The 27932-nt window shown below is 49.0% G+C and overlaps 2 protein-coding genes and 1 pseudogene across 2 annotated transcripts in view; 1 reads left to right on the top strand and 2 right to left on the bottom strand.

Annotated features, from left to right (window-relative positions):
* The window catches only part of LOC144175800 (frequenin-2-like), a 559531-nt gene extending 545104 nt beyond the window's left edge, over positions 1-14427 (bottom strand). The window contains exon 1 of the mRNA XM_077704804.1: positions 13964-14427. Coding sequence (XP_077560930.1) covers positions 13964-14027 — 64 coding nt within the window. The 5' untranslated portion in view covers positions 14028-14427. The remainder of the gene's footprint in view (positions 1-13963) is intronic.
* Positions 14428-18466: 4039 nt separating this feature from the next.
* LOC144162936 (uncharacterized) lies at positions 18467-24407 on the top strand (annotated as a pseudogene).
* Positions 24408-24612: 205 nt separating this feature from the next.
* On the bottom strand, positions 24613-25841 carry LOC144162857 (uncharacterized). The gene has a single exon (XM_077693599.1). The coding sequence runs from the start codon at positions 25723-25725 to the stop codon at positions 24613-24615; it is 1113 nt and encodes a 370-aa protein (XP_077549725.1). The 5' UTR covers positions 25726-25841.
* Positions 25842-27932: the final 2091 nt, after the last annotated feature.

Genomic DNA, 27932 nt, shown 5'->3' with positions numbered 1-27932 from the left:
CAGACAGACAGACAGACAGAGTTCAAGTAGCCCAAGAAAGACTATCTTTTTTAAAAAGATGGAAAAATCTGCGGTAAATCGAAGAGAAAACAGAAATAGCATTTGGGTAGCTACGGCCATGGTGCGGTGTCAGATTTGCGCGCATATGCGCGAAACACGCCTTCAGAAAAAACCCGCGTTTACAAGCGGATTATTGACGTACAACTACCTGAACCGACGATCCATGTCTTCACCTCCATGCAGGGCAAGCAGAAATGCCTTGCAGTTTCGCAACACTCTAGCATTCAGCTGTTCCGTGTTTGACACGACCTGTCTTGTATTGCCCGATTCTCAAGACCACTTGACAGGCGTTTTTTCGTGTGCTTCAGTTTCTTTCGCGACGCTTTTTTTCCGGTCAACTGTGTTCTTCCTCGCGGCCAGTGTTGTTCGCTCTCGATCAGCTCCCCCTCCTTTGTTACTCAATACAATTCTACAGACGATGTGCAGTAGCTACTGGCCGACAATGCCTGCTTTCCAGCTGGCCTAGCGTCTAATAAGTGCCGGGTGGGGGAAGCAGCGCATTTTCACACATGGTTACTGGGTTTTACGCGCGCGGATAGAACAGGATTTGTCTGCGTTCGGTAAGCGTACTTGAATGGTGCTGTACTCAGAGTGGTGTCAGTACCCTCGTTTCCTTCAACCACGCGACTGCCACCTGCGCTACGCTAGGACACGTTAGAATTTGCATTGCGAGGCCGAAACCATGGCGCTCAAGTTTCCCTTGCAGAGACCAGGTTAGAGCTCGTACCATTTGCTCCAGTCTTTCATTCTGCTGGTTAAGCGTATTCAGGTTTTATGCTTTACAGCAAAGGCAGAATTTGAGAGGGTAGAGCAAGAAATTCACTAACGAAGTCGTACACAGCAAGCGCTCGACACACGATCGGAAACGACTCCTTTGACGAAGGTGGCTTTTCGTCGACAGCCGGAAAAAAATTGCCCCCGTTTGGTGCATGTTTATGACGACCTCGTCGGTGTTTATGCTGTATGTGACCCGTAGCTCATCACTGGACCCGAGTGTGCCGAAAGCTTGCGGGCTAGCCTGATGTTCGTGTTTATTGCATCGGACTTGCTCCAGAGCTCGTGTTTTGGAAGGATGCGCGATATGCGGCAACGTCGTTAAAACCACATCTACCACACCTAAAAAAGCACGGCAGTGGACGTTCCCTTACAAAGTCGTCGAGCGAATGAAATTGCGTTAAATTCTCGCGGCGATAGATCAAGCTCGGTATCAAGGAGGCGAACGAGGGCGTAAAAAAGCCGACGTCCTGGTAAGAATTACGAATTGAGAAACGCGAACATGAGAATGTCGAACTTTAATCATAAAAAAGCGCTATTGTGTTAATTGCATAGAGATAACCATGAGCCTCAATGATAATCATTCCTATGCGTGCCAGAAGTTTGCCATTAATAATGCGAAAGACCTACGTGCACCATGAGGTGAAAAACGTGACATTGAGCAGCGGCTGCTACGAAAAACCTGCGGGTCATCAGCTAAGTAAATTAAAAACTGTGACAGGCGCGGGAATTGAACACAAGGACACGCAGTGCAAGGCAAGTGACTCAACGACCACTTTACCCTGACGCCACGCGGTACATAGGGTACTTTAAAAACTACCGAAGGTTGTCAAGGGAAGGAAAAAAGCTTTAGGAGCACTCAAGTCATTTCACTTCATGTTTATTAGAGAATGTTTTACAAATATGAGCAAGCGAGCCATTAGCTTACGTGCTTTGAATTCAAAGGATCATGGCTTTCCGCAGGCGATACCTTTCGGCTGCACCGCGTGTGTGTCATGTTGGTTCCATGGAGGTATTCGTAGATTCTCAGTACCCCGCTCCGAATGATTGAGATGTTGCGCAGTTGTGAACAACGCAGCGGGCTCACTACGCTAACGAGAGAGGAGACACGCTGTGATATCTTGTTGCGGTGATAGCGTTATCTATACCCCTCTTCCCTCCCTCCTCCAGGCCATGAAGTGGGTTTGTTGCCTTAGTCACTCCCTTACCGCAAGCGTCGCCTTTGCATTTGGATCCCTCGAGCTGGGACGTATCCCCGGAATCAATCACGCTCTGTATGCGGACGATATCACGATCTAGAGCCGTGGTAGCTCGGAAGCTCAGGCGGAATGAGCCTTGCAAACGGCGCTAGAGATTACAGAAGAGTACCTTCAGGACAAGGGACAAAAACTGTCGCCGGGAAGTCGGAACTCCTGCTATACCGGTCCAACCGTAAGGGCGGAGCGGGGTAACCGCACCCGAATCAAGCGGCCATTGAGCTGCGCACGAGAGACGGCTACGTCATACCGAAGGTCGATGTCATCAGGATACTCGGTATGCTCATTCAAAGTCGAGGGAACAACACCAAGACCTTCGAGAACCTGGCTGGTAAAACGGAGGCGACGATCCGACTCATGACGCGCGTCTCCAACCGCAGGGGCAGCTTATCCGAGGGCAACCTCCTGCGACTGTACAACGCCCTCCTCATGACCCACATTAACTACGTGGCGGGTGCTCTTGACTGGTCCCGCATGGAATAGAATAAAGTCAATACGCTCATGAGGAAGAGCATAAAGAGGGTGCTCGGTATGCCCTTATCCGCAAGCACGAAAAAGATGGAACAACTGGGCATCCACAATTCACTGGTCGAAATCGCAGAAGCGCAAAGCCGCGCAAGAACAGAGGCTGCTCTCCACCAGGGCTGCCAGGAAAATTCTTAGAGACATCGCCTACATGACCGAAGATTTTGTGGATCGCACTGCACAGGTGCTCGGAACGGTGAGGGAAACGTTCCAGGTAGACCGGTTACCGAGGAATGTACACCCCCAATATAACGAGGGGAGAAGGTGAGCCAGGGCCCGATCCATCTTACAGCTCGCAAATACAGGATCGGTCAAAGCTCTGTTCGTGGACGTCGCCCAGTACGGCCGCTCGGGCAGGTTTGGCATGGCAGCGGTGGATGTCAAAGGAAACCTCGTCACCCCGGCCTCCTTATATGCACCAAAGGCCACTAAGGCCGAACAAATCGCCTTATCTATCGCAATGACGGAAACCCGGTTCAAGCTAATCTACACGGACTCCCGCTCGGCGGCAAGAGCCTTCCTCAAAGGAACTATTGCCAAAGAAGCAGCCAGGATTCTACAGGAAGAAAAGAGACGTTCCATAACATCACATGGTTCCCGGCCCACAAGGGCCACGGTGTCCACGATAGCCTCCCCAACGCCAACGAGTTCGCTCACGATCGCGCACGAAAAACCGTCAGCCGCGGCGATCGAACAGGCCGAGCTTACGAGGCCCCCAGAGTTCCGAGACGCGTTACTAACTTTCAACGAGGTAGTCACACACTACCAACTTATGCGAAGAACACTCCCGCTGGCCCACCCTGCTCTCATACACCCAGTCAGCAGCCTTTAGAATGCTTCAGACCGGTTCCTTTTCAACCAGGAGCCGGTTTAGCTTATTTCACGCCGACATTACCCTCACTGTCCCCTCTGCGACGTAATTTAGCTTACTGTAATTTAGACTATATGCTACGGCAGTGTCCGGCGTTACAAGAGGACGCCGAACTCATCACAGAGGAAGAATGGGCCATGGCGCTCCACAGCGAAGACTACTACACTCAACTCCGGGCTGTCCAGAAGGCTTGCATTAGGGCGGAGGTCCTAAGCCTCCCGCCACCCGCGCAAGTGCGGCCCGCGTCTACTCTGGATGGTTCTCTGGGCCACTAGGTTAAATCTTCCGGACTTAATAAAGTTCTATGTCTGTCTGTCTGTCAAGACAAGCCGGACGCTGCGGTAATGGATGCAGTAAATTTTAAAGGCAATAGTCTTTCTTGGGCTACTTAAACCCAGAAATTTTGGTCTGTCCGTCTGTCTGCGACTCGATTCAGCCACCCGGCCAAAGCAAAGAGACGACATTGCGCAATAGTCTTATATACTCACAGCCAAACGTAAACGTCTAAGCGCAGTTCATATGTTCATACTTGTGAACTTTGTTGAACAAGAACAAGACATTACGCAAATATAAGACAGGAAACTAGTACACCAGGGATATTTACAGTGTTCCTCTATTAAAAAATTCATAGATGCTTCGTTTTTCGATAGAAAATGATATTCTACATCTACTCCAGAAAACCGCCGTCTGCTGTTGCCCGCACCCCCTCCTGGTGGCATATGAAAAATCACGCGGCAACAGCAAAGAAAGGCTTCACTAGCTAGGTTCCACGTTCTGCTTTGAACGCACGTGGAGCATGGCCACGCGGTTCTATAAACCTTGTAGTCGGCCGCCTCGATTCACGCGCGTCTTCGCCGTAGTGCAGCGCTGGCATCGAGGAACCCGGGCTGTAGCAGTGGAACGCGGCAAATTCAAATTGCCTTGAGCAAACTTTTAGTCTGTTTACCTTGGGATGAGCGCAACGGTACAGGAACAGCATGAGAGGTGAGCGGGGAAGCAAAGGGGGGCATTTCCTCGGCAAATGTCTACAAAGACTATGGTCTTTTGACGACATTTGCAACGAAAGGAGCAAATACGCTTTCAATTTTTAGTTTCCAGCAGATTGTGCTCGGTGGTCACACGCCAGTTTTTGCGTGTGTGGCGGTTTTTATTGGGCTCTACAAACCACTCTTAAAAGCGAAACAGCGCCCGTGAAGCGAAAAACAATCCTTACAATACTGGGCGCAGTGCTCGCGGTGTCCGGGCTGGGATCAGGCAACGGACGGACGCGTCGATGCGTGGCTGAAAGCCTTCTGCATGTGCTAGGTGGTGCGAAGCGAGGAAGACGAGCGTGCATTCGCATGGGCGCTGCAGCGGCAAGACGAGCGCAAGTAGGTCACACGGAATCGGACGTGCAGTCTTGGATCATGGATCAAACTCACACGGCTGACAATTGAAGCAATGGGGCGAAAACGCGCAAGAAGTAGCCAGCGGAGAGAGAGAAGAGGCGGCCAGTGGAATAACACTCGTCTAGAGGGCCAGCATTTGAGGTCTGCAGTTAGAAACGGACTAAACTCATTACGGGGAGAGACGGCTTTTCTGTGGTTGCACGTCAACTGCATTCCACTCGGGTGGAGTGCTTTTGGGAGAGGGACAGTGGTGAAAAAGGTGTACCGAGCATGAAAAAGCCGAAACAATATTTAGTGCTTCGGTATAACAAGGCTTAATCTACGCCGGGTTCCCAAGCGGCAACGGGGTCTCGCTGCTCAGCAGCCCAGCAGTTAGTGATTGACAAGGAACCTGTCCACGAGGAAAACCATTTTACCCCCACTATTGTTGAGGGGAAAACATGGACTGAGCGGGCACTCGACAGGCGTGGCTAGAAATTTTTGGGAAAGGCTTTCGTCCTGCAGTTGACCCAAACAGGCTCATGGTGATGATGATGATGATGACTGTTGATAGTTGGACACAAAGGACGCTCCTCTTCTTGGGTAATTCACGGTTGAGATCTAAATCACCTGTGACGGGGGCAACAACAGCCTGCGTAGCAGCGCGTATACAGCTAGCCTAAAACACGTATTCTTAAAAGATAAGCTGACAGTGTTACTACAGGACTTTTCTGGTGCTTTGTAGGGTCGCAGGTACCCGAGGTCTGCAAAACATTAGCACAAAGCATGAGAAGGTATTGAAGAACGAGTTGGCCGCCCGAATTTTTTCCTTTCATTTCAATGGTTCCTGGAGTTCTAACTCTTATAACTACTTGTTTAGAAAACGCTTGCATGAATACAAGATATGCATTAAGAGCATATTTATTACTTCAGTTCGAGATCTCAATCTTATGCTAGAAACAACATAACAGCGCAGCACGTCCTATCGGCGTCAAATGAAACGCGGACACGGAAATATGGCCCTGAACGCACAAATAGCGCGATTTCTTTCCATGCAAGCCGGAGTGACGCGTGGCTTAGTTACAAAAACACAGTTAGGAAAAGTGGATTTCCAAATATAGCAATAGCAAGCCATTGTGTAAACTCTACGAAGAGTATTTTCCAATTTTGCACGCCATGGTTCATATTTTCGGTTTCGCGTTTCATTTCACGCCGATAGTACAGAAAATACATTTTGTAGTATAGGTTGTCACCTAAAAATCTTACGAAATTTTGCAAGCAACTATATTTTCTGATTGGTCGAGAGGATGATCGCCGAGAAATTTGTAAATTCGAAGGGTCCCAAAATGTCGGCGGTGGCCTGATCCACTAACTGTTTCTGGAAAGTTCGGAACGGTTCCTCGAATTCGTTCAGGGTCAGGTTCAGTTCCAAAATTGCAGAAAAAATACGCCCCCCCCCCTCCTCACCGCGCAAAATGCATGTATATATATATATATATATATATATATATATATATATATATATATATATATATATATATATATATATATATATATATATATATATATATATATATATATATATATATATATATATATATATATATAACGCTTGCCCCCTTATCAGCATCTTCCTCGGCCAAGAAGGCTTTGGGCCGTTTGCAGAAGCATAAACACGGTATCTCAGTGATCGGCATAGATATATTGCAAATCTGCCGATCACTGAGATACCGTGTTTATGCTTCTTCTGCAAACGGCCCAAAGCCTCCTTCGCGGAAGAAGATGCTGGCAAGCGTTGTTTCGCGCGGCTCGATTGAATTGCGAACTGGCGAGGTTGCAAGCGTGCGTCGCATTCCTTTGCGATTCTGTGTATCGGCCCTTTTCGCTCTTATCCGCCGTGAACCACAGGATAACTGAATGAGCTGGGGCACAGTGGGAATAGAAAATGGGATCCTTTTTCGCTGCTTCCCCGCTTACGAAACACGCATTGCGACGACGCGATGACGCGTTTGAATACTAAACACGAGAGTGCGCTCATCGGATGGCGTAGAAAAATTAGACTGCTCAAGAGCAGTGCCGACTGGTAGCCAAAATGGATAAGACATTCGTATCTAGCAAAAGTGTGCGCGTCAGATACGTTTTTGAGTCGATTAGGAAATGTTTCTGCGCAAAGTTTGAGTCCGCTGCTCGAAACTAGCGGAGAAAAAGTTCCAGCTGACATCTAAGTTTGGGTCGTAAGATGTACGACGCGTTAGCGCTACATCAACTCTCATGGAGAATTCTCCAATAAAAGTTCTGCCTTTACAATATATGTTTCATGAACACTGCAGGTTAGCGAAGAGAGAAAGACTAATAGTAAAGGTGTTTAATCGTCGTGGCCCAACAGAGTCCTTGTGTGGGATTGGATCCGTGTTTTAGGTAGAGAGTTTCCATGCGGCGTCGCCGGATCTGTGGCATGTCTATGACGGTGTGCAATCCATACTTTCCGGGGGAGGGGGGTGCCTGATTTCCGTACGATGGCCCATGCCGATTTTGTTTACCGAGTCACACTCTTGGTGCCAGGAGAATGTTTCTCCGATTTCTTCCAAGGCGTTCTAAAGACATTTGGAAAGCCTTTTCATCATTGTCGTCATCAAGAACCAAGTAAAGATCACTGCAGGACGACGGCCTCTCCATCTGACCTTCACCTTCCCCGGTGCTTCGCTTGTCTGTTCCTTTTTTTGCTAAGAAATTTCTAATTTTCGCCCTCCTAGATGGAAAGGCCTTCCCTTCCTCTAACTTTCTCTGGGTTTTCATTCGGTTACCCTGATGGCTCACCGGTTTTTGGTTCGTCTCACGCTAAAAACTGCGACGTTGAGGGCTGCCTTACACGCTCTCCTGATGATGGCCTTTCACATTATTTTCAGTGCGTGGAAGTTTGTATTAAGGTATGCTCCGAGATATTTTGTTCATGATCAGTGACTGGATTAGTCTTACGGTTTCTCCTCTCATTCCTGCTCTTCTCTTTGAAAAGCGTGTTATTAGGTGGCAATTGTTTAACGATTATCTCATTCTTTTCGGTGACTGTGAGTTCGGCTCTACCGCATCACTCTAGAGCCACGTCGTGCATTCTTACATGACTTCTGTGGGAGGATATCGTTAACTATTTTTACGGTGTCGTTAAACGTTGCCGCGTCGTTTGCCAAATACAGCTTGCGGAGGAAATAGAAACGCGGCAATATCGAAACGTTGTTCGAAAATTCACCTAATTAGATGATCTATACAACTTTTTATTTTATTTTGTTTCCACCCATATGCCTTCCTTGATACTTGAGAGACTGGCGTTAATCTTTGGCCCCGTTTTAGTTTGGTGACCCAGTGTAGGTACCGGCATGTGTTCCGGTGGAAAACACGCTGCGGTGGCTCAGTGGGTAAAACGTTGCGTGCTGCGCCAAAGGGTGCGGTTCGATTCTTGGCTGTGGCGGCATTTTCCTGATAGAAGGAGAAAACTGCAATGCCTGTGGGTCGAAATTTGAGTGCAAGTTAAAGATGACCGTGTTGTAAAAATCAATCCGGAGCCCTACACTACTGCGCTCCTATAGTGCTAGTGCGGCTTACGCACGTGAATTAGCGCAAAAGTTAAACATTTTATCTTCCGATGTCTTTTGTGTGCTGCCATCACTTGCGGGCACGACTGGCGACCGTGTCTGCCGAGCATGCTACCACCGAAAGGGCGTAGAATGAACTTCACTGCGCAGGCGCGGCACCCGTAGAAAAGAAAAGGCGTGTCGTTGCTTTCGTCTCCACTGGCGCGTCATTATCCTTCTTTAAAGACTTCACTTGCCGCTGCGCCGTATTTCATCTGAGTCCAGCGAGATGCGAGTGGCGAGCCCTCTCATTTCGCTGTCTCAGTCGTAGCTTCCGGTTGGCAGTGGTGACGCATTTCCGCTGACGCTCTATGAGCACGGATGATAGCGGGCGGCCAGCCGCCAGGGAGAAATTAAAAAAAAAAAGAGCCTTAGAACGCTATGGCATTAAAATGGTTTCTCCAGTGAGCTAAAGTCTACGGAACCGATATACCGACGTGAAAACTGGAAGCGCGGTCATATTCGATTGATGTTAGCCATAAAAGCATTTACGCTAAAGATTTCGCGAAAAATTGACACTTGCGGTTTCAGGTGAACATAGGAGCCGTTGCGCAAGAGAATGCTGCGGAATAATTTGAGCAGCGTCTTAGACAAGTCATGTACCCAAGGACGACGCAGGTTTCTTCAAGGAAGAAAAGTTTATCGTAGCGAACTTGTGCTGCGCTAAGAAGTCATAGAATACACAAGTGGCAAAAGACCAGTCATCAAAATTACCTGCACAGACGAGTGTCGGCGAATTGAATGTCGTGGCGTTTGTCCTGCAAGCATTTATCTTTCGGCGCTGTACTTTATGGAACAGTCGTTTTACATCGAGAACAAAAAATAGCATTAAAGTCAAGTGACAGAAGGGCGAACACTCCCTATAAAAAAAGATAGCTTGTGTGGCATACAAAAGAAAGAGAGGGAAACATGCGCTTCCCTTCGAAGATAGATAATGGAATCAGGCGTGCCCAGAAAGCAACAAAACACGCAAGTAAAGAAAGAAGAAAGGCATGGAAAGCGGCAATATATACCAAATTACTGTTGCCAGCTCATTAGAAATGCGGTTTGGCGAACCGAAATGCCGCCTTGTGAGCGACTATACGTACTACGACGTGTCGTGTTGCTGCCAAACGTGTGTCTGCTAACTGCTAAAATGCGTCGCGATGGTGTCATTTCGCGGCATTTTCCCTCGCAAGGTTCGGGTCACGCGGCTGCAAAAAGGAAAGCCTCAAGTAGGCAGGCGTCATTCCACAACGCAGTGCTGGTCATATCGTCGCTTCGATTTTTCTTGTACGTTAAATATGCTACTTCGCCCCAAGTATGTTAATGCTTTCAGGGACATGAAATTCGGCACGCATAATAACACCCACGTAACAGTAGCTGAAGTAGCTGCAACCCATAAATTTTAGCGGAGCATATTATCCTTAGCGGGCGTCCAGGCGTCTTTTCAGTGATTTTAAACAGCAGATTTAGACAGTGGCTAAATGAAAATAAAAATCCCTTCTAGTTTCTCGGAGAATATATTCAATTTATGCAACATTCGGAATGAACTGATACGGCCAAAGGGTCTTCTAGTTAACCGCTACAGCCCGCACATAGGGTACATGAACGATGGGGACTCAAGATAACCCATACACGTGTACAGCGTTGTGTAGGGTTTAGACTGCAGCAAGGAATCGCCGCAGCCCCGAAATATTGTCGTACCTTCCTCGCTCAATCCTCCTACAGCGTACAGCTGGCATTGCCTCTGTAACGGCTGGTGTGTTGTACAAACGGCCGTGTTCAAATCAAAAGCATGCAAACCTTGCACAGAACTGTGTAGTTTCCCATCAGGGATACGCTTGCAGAAGCTACACTTCGGTTACTAGGTGTACTGCACCGAAGGGCTGCAGATCAGTTTATATTACTTGAGGGGCTTTACTGACTGCACGTACGCTGGCGCACACGGGCCCTTGTATTTGCCGCTTCAATCTTAAAAACGGCCACTACTACTCGGAACCGAACCCGTACCCTGATGGTAATGAAAGCAACGCCTCAGCTACTTAATAACAATCACAGCGGGTCACCATTTGTTTATCATAAATTTCGACCAGCTGCTTTAAAAAGTTCCGTGAAAGGTTGTTTTCATGTTTTCGAGTGGTATTCATCAACACCTGGACAATCACACTACAACTGCATCGGTATTTTGCCGTGGGTCAATTTTTACCAGCTCACTACGCTCGGGGCCCACCGATGAAAACTGTAGCCCGAAAAATTTCACCACCAGCAGCTCAAAGCTATAGAGATAGTGTGTTAGCGGCTACAAAAAATTCCTGCGATCAATCTCACGCGATACTCATTAGTTAATTTCAACTGCCGAAGGTGAATTGAACTCGTTGAAAGCTGCTTGGGTGTCCGGTATTTTTTTTCAAATATTTTATCGTTCCTCTGGCGTATGTAAAAATGGTTAAAAAGAAACTGTGCTGAATCACTACGCAAACATTCACACACTAATTGTATCGGGTCAGATAGTACTCGAGTACGAACTTGCTTCTTTAAGCTAAGATCACGCCGAAAAATCCACACCTACGCGGAAATTTATTGAAATGTTTGTTCCGTATAGGTTCGTTATTGGTATAAAAGTTTAAATAATAATCCAATAAATACTTTCTGCTTTTCTTTAGTGAGAATCGCTTCTCAATAAACACTCCTTTACGACTACTTTCCAAAAGGGTCATGGTTTGGGCCTGTTGGTGATGCATAATGGAAACTGAAAGCGCAAAATAGACGCGCTCGTCCTGTTGTCCCCTTTCTTTGTCCGTGTCTATTTTGCGCTTTCAGTTTCCATTAGACTACTTTCCGCCATGAATGACGCACAACACCAGGGCAACGAACGGGGTCTGTTGACTAATCACTTGTCAGCGATCACTAAAGTTCAGCCTCGATTGTTTGAAACGGAAATACAAACAAAAATCAGGTAGATGTAACACACACATTCCCGTGCTGAAACCCACCTACACCCCATGTACGGTAAAACGAATCTCGGAGCAGCTGAGTACTGCGCACCTCATACGCATCGACGTAACGTCGGACCCTGGCATCGAAAATCTCACTAAGGTCGTAATAAGCATTGAAACGTTTTGCCCGCTGATCAGGGGTATGCATTTGGAGAGAAATGAAGGAAGCCCACACCAACGCGTAAGCCTTGAAGGTAGCCAGACTGTACGCAACCTTCACGACCATCACGAAGGTTTAAGGCCACCATTGCAGCCGATTTGCTTCTTCGCTGCCGCAACGACCTTTACTCCATAACTGTTGCAGTAAGTGGGAGCTTCCTCCATTTTTTTTGGAAGCGCTGATCATTGGAAATCCCCTTGGAGAGACGTACGCTATGACGTGTCTGTCTTTCTGAGCAAGTGATGCCATCATTACGACGAACGCTAGAGTTTTTTGGCCCATCTTGGCAAATCTCCCTAAGTGGTTACGCTCGGTTTCACAAACTCGCTCAGGGGACGCTGAGCCGTCGTCGGGAGGAACGCACGCACGAGTGCGACATTTTCTTGGTTTTGTTAACTGGTGGGGGGGGGGGGGGGGGGCACCGCGAGGCCAGCGCTCACGTGCGGGCGCTCGGTAATTCCTTGATATTTTAAATTGCGCACACAGAAAATTAGTTTTCTTAACAGCTTCGCAGTTAAAATTATTTCCGCGTGTTATCCTCGCTGCAACCTTGTTTTAACACCAGACGTTACCAGTAAAGCAGCGCAATTACACAAACTCTTTTGACGTTCTCACGTTGTGTCCATGTAGTAAGACTGTGTACGAGCTACGTCCTTTCCCTTTCGCGCACCGAGCTGATAGCGCTACTAGGAGCATGATTCCAAGTTAAGCCACCACCGTCGGCCGCTTACCGCTCTGGCCAAGTTGAAAACGTACCGCTTTCCGCTCCGGTCCTGAGCGCAGCAGAAGTTAAAAACGTACTGCAGGCAGCTGCGAAGGCCGAAGTTCCGCATCAAAAGAGACGCTGCGCCGACGCAAAAGTTCTGTCTTCAAGCATTTATTTCTTCCTCCAGGCTGTTGCACAATCACGGCGTACCGGAAGGAAGCAACTCATTTCCTTCCGCCCCTTTGTAAAGGAACAGAGTGAACGACCTTTCCGCGACTGACCTTTGTTAGAATTTAAGCAATAGTAAAAGTACATCCGTGATCCTGTAAACAAAATGTCAAAACCCAGGGCCCTTCAACGAGGTCCGATGTTCAACAACCACTCGGTTGAACATAGGGCCTCGGAGTGGCCAATGCACATGCACTTTGCTGGCTGATTGCAAAAGTTTGTCCTGGTCGTAAATCAAACGGCTTTCCCGAACGCTGCGCTGAAGTGGCGAGCATGCCCCCCCCCCTCCCCCCCCCCAAAAAAAAAAAAAGCATACGCAGTCATTTATTCGTTTCTCTGTGATAAAATGACCATGCCCTCTCTCGTTTTCTTGGGATTTCCAAAACGTTCTAAATATATAAAAAAACATGCCATATTTCTTCGGAAAAAAATTCAACTGTTTACCCGGTGGAATTTGCTTTTCAACCATTGAGATCTTGCCCTGAAGCAGTATGGCCGTTGAAGGAACTCGAGAAGCGAGATTGTCAAGTGCGCAGTTGTTGAAGGCTCAACGCATCGCCGTTGCTGCTTTGGCGCAGAACAAAGCCGGAAGTGGCAGTTTATTCACGAAATCTGAGGCCGTTTGTCGCACAGTTGTTATCAAAACTTCCAGGCGTTTTGGTGCGAACGGCCAAGAGTGCTGATCGCCCCCCGCTAAACTTTTATGCGTCTTAGTCCGACCTTGGGGTCTGACAAAACGTCACAATGTGGCCAAGTACAAAAGCGTGTTCGCTATACGCATACGCCGTACGGGTCACCCAACCACAATGGTAGCCCCGCGTCCCCGTCGGTATATTTTCTCAGTAAGGCAAATTTGCAACTGTGCATGGAATAAGACATGCCACAGTGTGTGACAGATGAATAAATACGCGGGGATGTTTTTTAAACACAGGCCGCTAAAATATTGAAGAATAAAAGGCAGAAACGCCGGCCAGTGAGTTAGTAAGAATGAAAATATATGTGACCAAGATCCGTGTGGGTGCCCAAACGTCAATTTTTATACTTATACACTTTCAGGCAGGCGTACTTGCCTTATTTTACAACGTTCATTCTGGCCAAACCGGCATCCGTCATAGCCGTGACTTGAAGCTAATAAATTTTATCAGCGGCTCACCGAGCAGTAGCGTCCCGATATATTTTTTTTTGTTATGCGGCCTCGCCTGATCAGTTGTCGCGATAGAAAATAATCAGGTATACGGATGAAAAAAAAGCTGACATTAGCGAGCGAAAAAGTCTGTTTCTTTCCGAAGCAAACGTCGGAGTAGTGGTCCATCCTGACCAATAATCTTGGGCGCGAACAATGACCTATAACACTGGTAAGTAAAACATAAATGGACGGGGGGATCGGGAGAGGTGATTTCGAGTAAACTCACAGTATGTCTCGTTGACCAGCTTGAAAAGGCGCTCAGCCTTCAGCTTGCTGTTCTTCTTTCCCATGGTCGTAGCGGTTGGAAGAACGCTGCGACGGACGAATGCGACGAGTTCGGCGAATACTGGGGCGGTCCTGCAACTTGTGGCGTCGCCGGTGTCACTACTGGAAAGCGCAGTCAAAGTTCCAACAGAAGACCGGGCCTGCCAAAGTTTTGCACAGCAGCAGGGAAGATGCGGCAAAGAAGGTGCGCGCTACAAAGCTACGAACTGCTGTGCGTGTCGTGGGCGCTGTCAGATCGAGAGAGGGCGCGCAGGCGCGGAGCCGTTCCGCGAGACGCTGCCGCTGAGGCCAGCAGCGCAGAGCCGAGCGTGCGCTGCCCCGGCCAGCACGAGACTCACTGACCGATCCGGGATTCGTCGGTGGCGCTCCGCGATCCTCTGCTCCCCTTCCGACCAGCACCGCCGCCGCTGACTTGCTCGCGCGCGGCTCGATGCGCGCCGGGTAAAGAAGCGCGCGTCCCTCCCCGCCGCCCTTCCCGCTGTTCTTTTCTCCTTCGCGCCAAAGGGTCGGGGCGGGAACCCCCGCGCCTCCCTGTTTTCAGAACGAAACACGATAAAGTCGGACGCAGAGAACGAGGCGTAATTTCATGTGAACCACGTGACCGACGCTTGGCCGTGACGTAAGTAATGACGCGTGGGCCGAAAGCTGACAGTGCGCACGTCCCGCGAGGATGCCGTTATCCGGGACTCGAATAAGAAAAGGGGTGGCTCGTCTCAGCTCAGCAATGGGGCGAACGCTTCCCGGTGGCTACGCTTTGTGTAAGACGAAAAGGGAGACGTGTGACCGTAGTTAGGCACGCTACACCCTAGACTTTCGCCGAACAGAATCCACACCGCTGAGAAAGACAGGTGACCAAATAGTGGAATGCGGAAACCATGGGCCCAATGCCCTAAAAAAGGGCCGTAGTTTTCAAACGACGCGTTAGCGCTATGCAAATGCATGTGTTCTGGGGTTGCGGCGCTGCTTTGAGGGCCGGAGACAGAGGAAAATCCCCGACGGGAGCCGTGTAACAATTAAGGGCGCAAGCTGACCTGAAGCACTGTCAAAGCGAAAGCGGCGCCCCAACCCAAGAACACATGCATTTGCATAGCGCTAACGCGTCGTTTCAAAACGACGGCCTCTCGTTATAGAAAATTGGGCCCCATGACCAATGCACTTGTTCAGAATAATTTTTGACCCGCCGACGTTGCCCATCGGTTAAAGCGTTACGCGGCGGAGCACGATCTGAAGGGTTCGATGTTCGGCTCAGGGGGTTGGTTTTTACAGCAAAGCTGTAAATGGCTAGGATCCAGCAGATCGTCTCCGGTCCCAGAGCGTTGTAGACAGAAATCGCTAGCGAGCGTAGCGTCACGTTGCGGAGCCCACTCAAATCCCCGGAATCGTAAAACTGCGCGCCACACCTCCGGGGCATGGGAAAACTCATACAAAATTAAAAAGGTTCTAGGGCCTTCATAGAGCATGCGCCGTGATTGCCATACGCGCGCTATAATGTATTTGTATACACTTTAAAATCTAAAAAACTCCCACCTCCCCTCGCGGGAACCCCTGTGTTGATGCGACGCATAGGCGGAGCGGCGAAGGGACCGCGTTTTATAGCGCGCATAACGTTGAGGGGACTGCGTAAGCCGGTCCCAGTCGATGACGACGTTGGCGTACTAGTAAAGCGGCGTGGACTCTAGGTGTTTGAGCCAAGCGTGGATGTCGCTTCACCGGAGAACGGCACACAGGTTATATGCGCAGCGCGCCCGAAGGAGAGGAAACCGCGGAAGAGAGAGTACTGCACATGCGCCAGCCCCAGCACGTCTGCCGCGGCTATGGCGCAACGGGCTACGGCTATGACGCAACACAATCCAACACAATTCGCTTTAATCCAATACAATCCAAATCCAATCCAATCCACGCCAAGCCAAGCCAAACCAAGCAAAGCCACGCCAATCCAAACCAAGCCAATCCAATCGAATCCAATCCAATGCCCCTCGCGAGAAAGTGTTCGCTATCGCAGAGGAGAGGGGGTGAGTGGCGGAGAGCGCAGCTGGCGCGGCGAGGAGAATGGGGGAGGGGCGGACAACGCCGACGCCGACGACGACGACGACGCCGGAGGGACAAGGCGAGTGAATCAGATGCTCTGCATCTAAAATTTCTACCCACGATTCCTGTGTGTTTTGTAGCGTAAGCTACACTGGGCGAGGTTGAGCAGTTTCGCGTGTGCCGTGAAGGGCCGTACTGCGCAAGCGCGAGGGGCATTGGATTGAATTCGATTGCATTCGCTTGGCCTGGCTTGGAATGGATTAAAGTGGATTGTGTTGGATTGTGTTGCGTCATAGCCGCAGCAGACGCACTGGCGCCGGCGCGTGCTCATGTGTGCGCCTCAATACACCCTTTAGAAAAATCAATCTGGCAACGTAACTTACTATCATCACCATCGATATCCACTTGGCGTCGGCCATTACTTGATCTCTACTATCAGCCGGCGTAATACCGGCGTGGTGCGCAAGCGAGCTAATCTGGCCCGGCACTCTGTTAAAATTCCCAACGACCCTATTCAGTGGTCGAAGGATTTATCCTTGCTACCGGGTGGGTTTTCAGAGAGGCGATTAGGCCCCTACTTCGAAAGTTTGGGTGCTTCCAGTTCGTCCGGACGTACTTGCGAGCGCAGCCACAAGCTCGTCTCGGAGTCGTATGCCGACCCGTCGTCTGTGCGCGTTGTTTCATCATCGGCAAGGTACAGCACATTAATATATTTGATTTTGGTTAACTGCATGTGCACGGTCAGCATAGCTTCTCAGGAAAGGCTCTGCCGCGTTGTTTCCCGGCTACAAATGGGTGCGTGTAGGTCGTTCACGTCGCCGTTATGTCAGCTCCGTAATGTAGTCAGCGGCAAAGCTGACGAAAGGCTTCAGCCACGGCCGCTCGATCTCCCTTCAGCGCTCGAGCGAACCTTCGCCCTACAAAAGCTGCATGACAACAAAGCATGCGGCGAGGGATCTGTAACATAGTACACGTGGAAACTTGGGCGCAAATCGATTGAATGGCAGGTCGTTTAGTATGTAGGCATTTATTTCAAAGGGCAATCCTTTTCAAAAACGAGCAGTCACATGGGGAACTCGTCGAACATATGATTCTAGGTGTCGGCGATAGGCGCACGCAGCGTGGCGCAGAAGCAAAACAAACAAAATAATCGGTACATAGTTCTAGGCTCTACGTTCCGATCAGACGCTGCATAACCTGTGTACCCTTCGCGGCCTAGTGAAGCTTACAAAAATATGCGCTGTCATAGGCAGGAAAAGTAGATCGGTGGTTGTGAGAGGTGGCTTACGTTAAAACCGCTATAAATGCTCGTGAGTTTTCCTATTGCGCATACATATTAGGTCGTAGGACATGGTGCAATCCCCCCCTGGCCCCTCCCCCTGCAAACACCGAGTTGTAAACCATTTTTGAAGTCGGATAAGAGGTAGTATGTGTGCACATCACCCTGTCAGGGAAAAAAAGCCTGTAAGAACCTATGTAGGCCCAAGGTCCCCAGAATTTTTGGCCAGGTTGTTGGTGTCTCACACATTAGTGAAACTATCATTATTATTGTCCTTGCCAACTGCTCCCTTTCTAGAGTTTCAAAGCGTCCATGTTTCGACATATTTGGGTGTTTGTCTTATTATTCACAGAAATAAAATTGTCTTATTATTCACAGAAATAAAATCTATGTCATGCATGTCATTTACTCAGTTTAATATTCTTATGCGGGTAAAAAATGGCAGTGTTTTTCACTAGTGCACATGTACGGAATGAGTGCATTAAACTTGTTCTGTATTCATTCCAGCCCTGGGGATGTGCATGTGAAATGCAAGTGCTTCAGGAGCCAAAAAAAGACTTCAAAGCCCTATGAAGTGGACGTGGTGCTGGGGCCTGGTGGCACCGTGACAAAAGCTACGTGCCAATGCCCCGCCGGTAAGAATGGTGCCTGCAGTCACAGTAGGGCTGCCCTAAATCTGCTGGCATTACTAAAGCAGCAGGGATATACTGAACCGCCACCCGAGCTGTCCTGCACAGAGCTGCCGCAGCAATGGCGAAGGCCACGCAGCACCCCACTTGCTCCCATGCCACTGGAGTTTGTCGATTGGAGAAGTGTGCGGCAAGAAGGATTAACGGAGCCAATCTACAGTAATATCTATGATGCAAGGGTGACTGTGGAGTCATTCAATGAAGTGGCTACCAGTATAAGGACGCTCGGATCACAGCTTTCTTCCGTCTGTCCTTCACCATTCTCGAAGCAACTAGAAACAGGGGACCTCATTGAGAGCTCCTCAAGAATGGGGCCTACACCTGTGGACAGCCCACTAGAATATTTGAAGCCAGTGGTGCCTCACGGGTTCGAGACATTGATCTGTCCCGAGGTAGAGTGCACAGCCCCAACCACGACAACACCGACAAGGCCAGCCCTGTTCCAGCCATGCACGGTGTGGAGGCACACTTCAGCGAGCTGTCTTCCTCAGCAAGCTGCAATCCTTGAGGTAAATATGCAGTCTAAAGTTGCGTCATAACCAGTACTGGGCAGGAAACTTGCAACGGTGGTTGCCTGGGCAGGTTGGTGTAACGTGATCGATACTTAAATCATCACACCAAAAAAAAAGGCACTGAGGATAAAGGTATAAAAATAGGTATAAGAATAGCTTTTTTTGTCATCGTGGCGCAGTGGCTAAGGCCCAAATTTTAAAACCTTCCTTACCTTACCCCATTTCCTCACCTTACTGAAGGAGCCCTTCATGCTCCCTTACAGTGAGGCGACCTTGCAGCTCCGATTCTCATTTTTAAAGCCTCCCTCAACCTTCCTTACCAAAGGGCGCCCTTACTCCCGTCAAGGAAGACATTCGTGCACATGGGTGCGAGGGTAAGCGCAATTTGTTCTTAAAATGTGCCTTCATTAGCCGTGATAGGCATGTAATTTGTCGTGTTTTACATTTATACGGGCATATATATTTAATGTTTGCTTATTGCGCAGTTCTTGAAACAAGTTGTACCGGTCGGTTACTGCAGTTGCTTGTAAGTCAAATCTAGTCTGGCAACAGTCTCACGTTGATTTTTGTCAACATCGCATTTAGCGTCGAAACGTCCGAGCCAACGTTTTGTGCGAGCATAGCGCCAGTGTAACCATGCCCGGGAAAGTGTATTACACAGAAGAAAAAAAAAAGAACTTCTCCAAGAACTGGTACGAAAATACAAAAACTTTGTAGAGTGCAACAAGAGCAACGCCATGTCGCTGCACGCGAAACCTAAAGTGTGGAAGCGACTTTGCGACGAATACAACAGCATGCCCAACGTGTGCCCGCGTGATGTAAAACAACTCCGCGTCATAAGCGTTTCCTCTTCGTTGCGTTTGGTAGCCGACGTACTTCGGGAACAGGCGCAAGCACACCGCCTGCGCAACTACCCAGAGCCCATTGCTGACTGTGGGCTGCGAAACGTTGACGAGGTTGCTTCTCAAAATCACGCGATTCCCAAATTGGATGCGCAAACCATACCCTCTAAACAACCGCTCACACACACACGCGCGCAAAAAAAAAAAAAAAAAAAAAAAAAAAAAAAAAAACACCTCACCCCGCCGGGAATTGAACCCGAACTTCAGCGCACCGGCGCGACGCGCGAGAGCACTGCGCCACTGCCCAAATGGTGCTTCGTTGCGAAATAGCCTGGGTAATAGATGGAGGCCCATCCTTCCGTGTCATACGTCGGTGTTTACTAGCTGGTTTACACAATTCCTGGCTGGTAAACTGAAATTTCTTAAATAGCGCTTGCACAGCAACGTTCCCCGAAGCCCCCACAATAGCTTATCGCCATCAACTCCGCTGCTTCGCGAAAGCGCTCGCAATAATGTGTGTGCACGGCTGCCGGCTGCGACTGCGATTTCCCACTGCGGGGATAGTGCTTGCTGTACTTTGGTTTTACTTTTCACATGAAAAACCTTGGCCGATGTTGCTGCCTTATTACCCAAATTACCCTACGTAACTCTTCTTCTGCACGAAACTGACCTTACATTTTCTACAGGCGAGCCGATCGCACACGCATTTGCAGGTTGCAGCTCCGGGGTAGCGGCGTCGCCGAAGAGCACGGCCGAAGCCTCGAACGCCAAAATACGGATTGCATTAGCGCTAGTGTTGAGTTGTATGGGCTTCGTGGACGTTACTGAGTTTATTACACTCCAGAAACTATCAAAATAGAGCCGCATTCATTGCGGCACGAATGTTGTCGGGGAGCAGTTTTCGCTTCTCGGTCGATTCCCGACGACGCGTCCGGCGACCGGTCGGACGACCGGTCGCCGGACGCGTCGGTCAACTCGGTCAACCCGGCGCGGTCGGTCAACTCGGCAGTTGGCCGATGGTTTGGCGACTCGTCGGCGTCGCCGTCGCGTCGTCGTCGCCGTCGTGTCGGCCTAGTGGGAACGCGCCTTAACGAGGCGTGTGCCAAGTGCTGCGGAGAAGTGTGCGTCCAGTTGAAAGAGCGGGGTAAGGTCGCATCAAGGTAGCCCGCGAGCGACCTTGCAGTAAGGAGACATCAAGGGAGCGTTTCGTAAGGAAGCCTCAGTAGGGAACGTTCCAAAATTGAACTAAGGCCTCCTTGCGAGTTCTAAGGCGACCTTAGTAAGGTAAGGAAGGTTTTAAAATTTGGGCCTAAGGCTTTGTGCTGCTGAATCTCATATAACAATTTTTTTTTTCGTGGTCCACTAATCTCCATAATAGCACGGGTCTGCTCCACTTGAAACTTTAGGCCAAACAAGCAACAACCTCTTCCCAACATTTCTGTTCAGGGCTTGGAAATCACGCCTGCTGATGCTGCTGCCCTGGAGCAGAATACACGCCAGCAAGCCAACAGAGAAACGTGGAAGGAGGCTCGGTCGCAGCGTGTAACAGCGTCGTCCTTCGGGGTTGTCTTGAAACGCCCTACGTGGACGGATAAAGGACTGCAAAATTTTACGTCGCAGAAAGATCTGTCACGCGTGAGACATATCCAGTAAGTACAAAAATGTTTGGGCTTCTTCCTAATAAAAAAATTGTGTAGTAAGGCCTTTCTTTTATACAATGCAAAGGCAGGAAATCTTATGTGACTTCCTGCGTTTTTTTCTTGTTATGTAATCTTGGTCAAGTTAAATTTGGCGATGTAGCTTTTGACAGTGGCACATACTTCCTTTTTCCACCAAAATGGAACATGGCATGACCCTACATTCAAGCGACTGTTTTTTTTACGTTTGTGAAATTTCATTGTCACTTCACCATATGAATTAGCAGTTTTGAATGCGCTGCGAGACACGCACTGTGGCCAATGACTGCTACTGGCAACTTCATCTCGAAGCATTACAAGGAAGAGAAAATTCTCAACTATTGAAGATTGATGTAGCATGCATTTTTTTTGTATTTTTGAGATCTGCACGTGTACAATGGGCAGAAACTGAGTGAACTAGTTGGTTCATGGCTGAGTGAACTTGGTTTCTGGGTCAGAGCCCACAAAAACTAATGCAACACGGCTACAAAAATGTGACGACACACAGCATTGTCTTTTGCCAAATTTTGGTTGCCCATGTAGCATTAGTTTTTGTAGGCTGACCAGTAAACCAAGTGGGATGTGCGCATGCATCGGCCAAGACCAACTGCATGCATTTTTATGCTCCATATGTGCAAAATTTAGTTAACATTTGGTCCAAGATGCACGTGTGCAAATGCATCTGTATGCTTGTTTTATTATTTTGTATCGTGAAAGGTTTATGGGCTACGTGTTCAGCATTTCCTGAAGCTGAATCCCCAAAAACCGTGTCGCCTGAACTCGGGACACTGATCATATAGGCAGAGGTGAGCGTGCGCTCGCCTCTGATCACACCATGTAGCACGAGCATTAAGAGACAACATCTGTAGGGTCGTCATGTCATTTTAGCATTTTAGGCAAAGGTCCCACACAAAGCGAGGAGGAATGGCACGAGTGTCAATGTATACCTGCAAATTTTTCATGCTTGCAACGTATGTGGCAGTTGCGTACTCTTTTTTTCTCCCCTGCCGTGGTTCAGTGGTGCCGCTGAGTACTACAATGCGTTATCCTTGCCACAGCAGCCATTTTTCTGATTGAGGCAAAAAACAAAAATGCCCGTTAATTGAGATTTCTGTCAACGCAAAAGATTTCCAGGCGGACGAAATTAATCCCAAGCCCTCTACAAGGCATGATAGCTCAGCTTTGGCGCATAAACACCCCCTCCTCCACCTTTTTGCGATGTTGAAGCCTTTAGATGTGGGTTGGTGGTTGACCCTTCATGTCCGTGGCTGGGTGCGTCGCCAGACAGGCTGATATTTGATCCGTCAGAGACACCTATGCATGGCCACGGAGCAAGATATAAAGAGGAGCGCCGACTGTGGCCCAGAAAAAATCTTTTGCTCGGGCAGATAATGTCCACGCGCCGCCGGCCGCCCAGCTTTCCCTTTGCTCTCTTCCTCCTTCGTTCGCCCTCTCGTCGCTGTGCCATACCTTGGCTGTGCCTCTGTACATGGCTCTTCCCTTCTTCGCTCTCCCCAGAAGCATCTTTTCTTGCGCAGCGACGTCTGTCTTATGCCTGTCCTACTATGCAGGAGGCATGCGTGCACGCGCGGAATTTAAACACCCGTGCGCGGCCGCAATAGACGGCGCAGATAAGCGCACGCCGCCGCATACATGGCGATCGCTTATTCCCGGAACGTTTAGTCTGACATTATGAATATCCACTAAAAATATTGTACTAACCCAGCACATGTAAGACGCAACTGAATGACGACGACTTCAGAAGCACCAAAGAATGAGCAAGAGTAATATGGAACGCCACAACATAGTCTAGCGTGATTCTGCTTACGACGAATCGATGCAGCGCAAAGGTTACCCTCTGTTGTTATCCCGCTCTCCGGCCGCGTGCTTAATTATTTATGCTGCTTCTGCGCACGAACAACGCTTACAGGGGTCGCCCGGAGTCTCCATCGGCAAACGGCAATGAGACACATTTCTGTGCCAATGACTGAATTGGACGGCTGCCCTGTTGTATCAACTGTACAAAAACACTGTCAGCTTGATAAGGAACCCAATAATATCAAACGCATACTTCATTTTAACTCATGCGGCAACTTACCGCCCGATGTTCACTGTCGCTCTACGGTCGTGTTATCTCGTCGATAACACCGCGGTCTCCAAATAAAATGATGCGATTTGTATGGCTGCAATTTTTTGGCCTACCAGGGTTCCCGGCGTTTTTTTTTTTTCGTTAAGTGACTGACCAGCAAAACAACCGGCTCGTTAAACCTTTTCTTTCGGTGAGTTATCGCGAAATGAAGGCTTGTGAAAAGACCGCACTGTCAGGGACTTGATCTTGAGCAGATTGCTACGTCGCGGGCAGTCGCGGGTGATGTTATCGCATTTCTGTTCTTTTCGGATGAGCGTGTAAGTGCCGGCCCGTGTTCTAGGCGCACTCTGTTTTGGACGCAAGTTGCAGAACTGCGAGAAAGCTGAGGAAACTTTTATAATCGCCAGTGATCAGAACCAGTTACTCCTTTCGCCTTTTGTAAAACCTGTTAAAACAGAGCCAAATTGGTATTCCCAAATTTACAAAACGGAGCCACATTTTCGGCAAGCACCGCGCAAAAGGTAGTGTTTGTATAGCAGCCATATGTTCGTATGTGGTCTCTATATTTTGTTTTCCCGCCATGGAAACCAATCCTTAACGTATCTTTGCCGTACCAATTCCTTCGGTACGTAACGTATCAATTCCTTCGGGTCCGGGTTACCGGGAAGGTGCTGTCGAACAAGTTAATCAACTGTGCGAAGGAGGCGCGCAATGAACGCGAAGCGGCGCCAAAGCAGGCCCAAAGCAGTCCGTGCCCAAAACTACCGTCGCCGAAGCAGACGGCAGAGCCGACGGAATGCGTTCCGCCAACTGGCCCGCCGGCGCACGGAGAACGCCGGCCGCTTAGCCGCCGCCGGCTAAGGTCCCTTTCGCTGCGCCATCTACATTATGCTCCGCGAGTTATGGACATTAAGAGCCCGCCGGAGAGAGCGAAGTCGGCGCTCCTGTTTATCTTGCTCCGTGTGCATGGCTTCCTTGAGGTTAAGTGCCCATACAGCCAAAAGGGCAATTCAGTTTCACAAATAGAAGAGCCCTTTTACATGGTGAAAGACCATCAAGGCATCTTCAGGCTAGACCGTAGTCATGACTACTACTTTCAAGTGCTCGGCCAGATGGCGTTGGCAGGCCTGTCTTGGACAGATTTTGCCGTGTTTTCGGACCAGTTCATGATTGTTGAGCGCATAAGGTTTTCCGAGCAGGACTGGGCTGTAGCCAGGCCTAAACTTGACACTTTTTCTTTTCTGTTTTGCTGCCTTATTTGGCCAAATAAATGTGATAAAAGGGGCAATGCAGAATTTGCTAGTCAGGAGAAGCACACTTTGTGCTGCAAGTTCACACTGCAAGCACAGAGGTGTCATAAAGATAAAGTACAAATTTGCTTTATTCAAAATATTTAGTGTTTGTTTATTCAGAGCTTCTTCCTCTGTTCTCAAGCTCCTGTGCGGTGGATGAATCGTCCATGAATAAACACATTTTCATTCACTCACACTTGGTGTTGAGTCATTTGGGGTAGTGTCATTAGGTGTGTGGTCACTTGGTGCACGTATAATGGGAGACTGAAAGTTTGTCAGCAATACACACACCACCCACATCTCATTGATGACAGGACCCAGGGAAAGCGGTATAGGTCTGTCGAAGATGTGGAAGTTATTGATTCGCTGTATGCGTCGCTCCACGTGTATGCGAAGGGACGCAATTTTCTCGGTCTCTTCCACCTCCTCCTCCGAGAATTGCTCTCTGGTAAGAAAGGGTGGTGTGTTCAGCTGAACCTTGATGTCATCTAGTAGGTCCTGGATTTTGAAGCCCTTGTCAGCCATTACGACGTCACCCTCCTCGAAAGAACGCTTCAAAAAACCACTTTGACGCACGCATTCTTTGTCGGAGATGGAGCCTGGAAAAAGGTTTGACACAAAAGTCACGGTGCCATCGGGTGAAATGCCGACCAAACCCTTAAACGTATTCGCAGACTTGTAGTGCGAATATGTTGCCGACTGAATTGCGAGTGAGCTCGCTGCCTGGCATTTTATCTCAGTTGCATCCAGGATAACGCGTGTTGAGGAGTACTTGGGCTTGAAAGCTGGAGGCATCTTTTCAAGCACTTTTGCTTTAGAAAACCATAAATTCAGATGTGACAACTTGATAAAAGCGAAGCTTGTCCAAGTTATGCATATGCTTGAAACGGTGGCAATCGACACGCAAAATCTGTCTGCCAAGTCTTTTTCGAACAGTCCGAGGCGCATCCTCACAAGAAACAAAAAGAATTCATTTTCCACTGTGAGACTCCTTGGTCTGCCTGCTTTTGGTGGGTCTGAACGAGGTGTGGACCAAGTTCTCACATTCTCCCGTTGTAAGCCAGGGTTGAAGAACACAACAAGAAACTGGAACACCGTGTATGATGGTAGGCCAGTATAAAAACGCATATCTTCATCGCTGTGCTTGAACCGTTCAATGGAAAACTGTGTTCCGGCTTTTTTCCGCAGCTTATCTGCCACCTCCTTCATCAGTTCTAACTCCCTCGTAATTTGCAAAACCTTCAACTTAGCAGCCTTCAGCTCCTCTTCTAGCTCTTCAGCTTTTCGAAGTTCCATTTTAACACGTAACAGTTCGTTCTGCGTGGCTTTTAGATCATTCTGGGCTGCTTTCAGCAGCTGCTGATTCTGTGTCGCTGCAGTTTTGGCTTCATTGCAGAATGGGCAGCCTTGGCTGGAAACAGATGACTGTTGTTCGTTCCAAGCTGCTCATTTCAGTGTCCTCGTTGCTTGGTTCGTCCGAGGAAGGGAGATCTACATCTTGTGCACACACCCCATCAAAGTTGCCATTCCCAGTAAAAGCTCCTTGACGTTGGGTTGTCAACTGCTGCACCTTTGTTGCACAGCGTTGCTTAGGGGGCAGCCGTTGTACTTTAGGACGTTGTGACGGGAAGTTGAACACACTTGGCACAGCATGCTCTTTCAGGCGTCTTCTACCGGATGCGTAGTTTGAGAAGAAGTCACTATCAACAAAGTGCTTTGAGCAGACCTTCGTGTGTTTGGTTATTTGAAATTTCTTGCCTTAATCTCGGCGTATAGCCACAATCCACTTTTTTTCAGGCCAGGATTATTTGGGAATCCTAAGAATGAAACCTAAGAAAGGGGTAAAAAATTGCATTAGCCCAGAGAAGCAAAAAAAAAAAAACATCGCGTAGTTGCTTTCTATACTATTCATGTTTTTATCCCTTTAAGAAAAGGTACAATTTAGTACAATGTTTCTAGGTTGGCTGATAACCATAAAAACTGTGAACGGGCGTTGAGTAGTAACCACATGCAATTTTGGCGAGCTCACTAAAATCGCACCGTGAAAACTACATGCGAAGCAGAACTTTGACTGAAAACGTAGAAGTAGCGCGCTCACGAAACTAACTGAAAAGTCATTGAGACCAATAGGAAATATGACGCGAAAGTCATCGGGCGAATTCAACGCGCTTAAAACATGAAAATATCTACCTCCAATGACTTCACATCAGCCCACGCTAGAGAAGCTCTCAGTTAATATTCACAAACTGCTCCTAACCGTAGTATTTAACGATAATAAAAAAAAACTGAAGCAAGCGCGAGCAGTTCGCACGAAGTGCTCACGGCGAGCCCGAACACTCAGCGACCGCGACCAGGGAAAGTACGCACTCGTCCAGCAGCGCAGCACGCTTGCCAATGGTTTAAACAGATCACCTCCCCTTCTTTTTGATGCAAGCGGTTTTTCAGTACGCATGGCCAGCATGTTTTCCGTTCATACATCAGATCTGCTACGGCACGTTCTAGCGTCACGTATGTACTGAGTGCGTACGTACCTTGTTTCCGAGCGCGTCTTTCGTGGCACGCTGGCTGCACAAAGGCACGCAACAGCATCCTGGCATCGCGGATGTGTTCAGACGATGACGACTAGCGTCTGCAGGGCGCAAGAGGCCGCAAAAAGTACAAAAGATAGTAAACTCGAGCCACTGAGCGCTGAGGCGTACCGTGTGTGCATGCCGCACGCTGGCAAGTAGATCAAGTAATGGCGGACGAGAGTAGTTGGTGCGTCCGTCACTAGGCGGCGCTGGCTTTCTTAAAGGGTGTATTGCGCAGTAGCCCAGTCTGACGCTGCTTCGGAGCCGCTTGATAGCCGTTTCACGTGGCTCGTGAAGAGGCGTGCTGAGCATGCGCGAGGAGCAGTGACTGGACAGGACTGAACTTTCATATAAAAACCAGGAACAATGCTCAATCGCAAATTACAAACAAACGTGTTTTGCTTCGTGCACCCCTTGGACTACGACCCAGTCAAAGCTCACGTGGAGGCTTGGCACCGCAGCTTTGCTGGCCATCCCTCTTCACGGGGTGGAAGGGACTCTGAATTTTAGATGGGACGCTGAGAGCATCTCTTGACGGCGGCCCTGTCGTTCCTGCGTGCGTCCGTCACCGTCGGCGTCCGCACTCTCCTCTGCGCACCCCCTCTCCTCTCCGATAGCGAACACTCTCTCGCGAGGGGCATTGGATTGGATTCGATTGGATTGGCTTGGCTTGGATTAGATTGGATTGGACTGGATTGGATTTGGATTGGATTGGAATAAAGTGGATAGTGTTGGATTGTGTTGCGTCATAGCCGCGGCAGACGCACTGGCGCCGGCGCGTGCCCAGGTGAGAGCGAACACTATCTCTCAACATCTGCGGGTGTGCGTCCCAGCGCGCTCTCACTCCGCCGGTGGACGGCGCTGCGGGCGGTGCTGCACATGTGCAGTACTTTCTCTCTCCGCGGTCTCCTCTCCTTCGGGCGCGCTACGTAT

This window comes from Haemaphysalis longicornis, unplaced genomic scaffold (assembly GCF_048455015.1).
Source record: "Haemaphysalis longicornis isolate Haplotype H1 unplaced genomic scaffold, Haemaphysalis longicornis Haplotype H1 scaffold_1, whole genome shotgun sequence".
In the NCBI taxonomy this organism is placed as follows: Eukaryota; Metazoa; Arthropoda; class Arachnida; order Ixodida; family Ixodidae; genus Haemaphysalis; species Haemaphysalis longicornis.
This window is presented reverse-complemented; position numbering and strand designations above follow the sequence as displayed.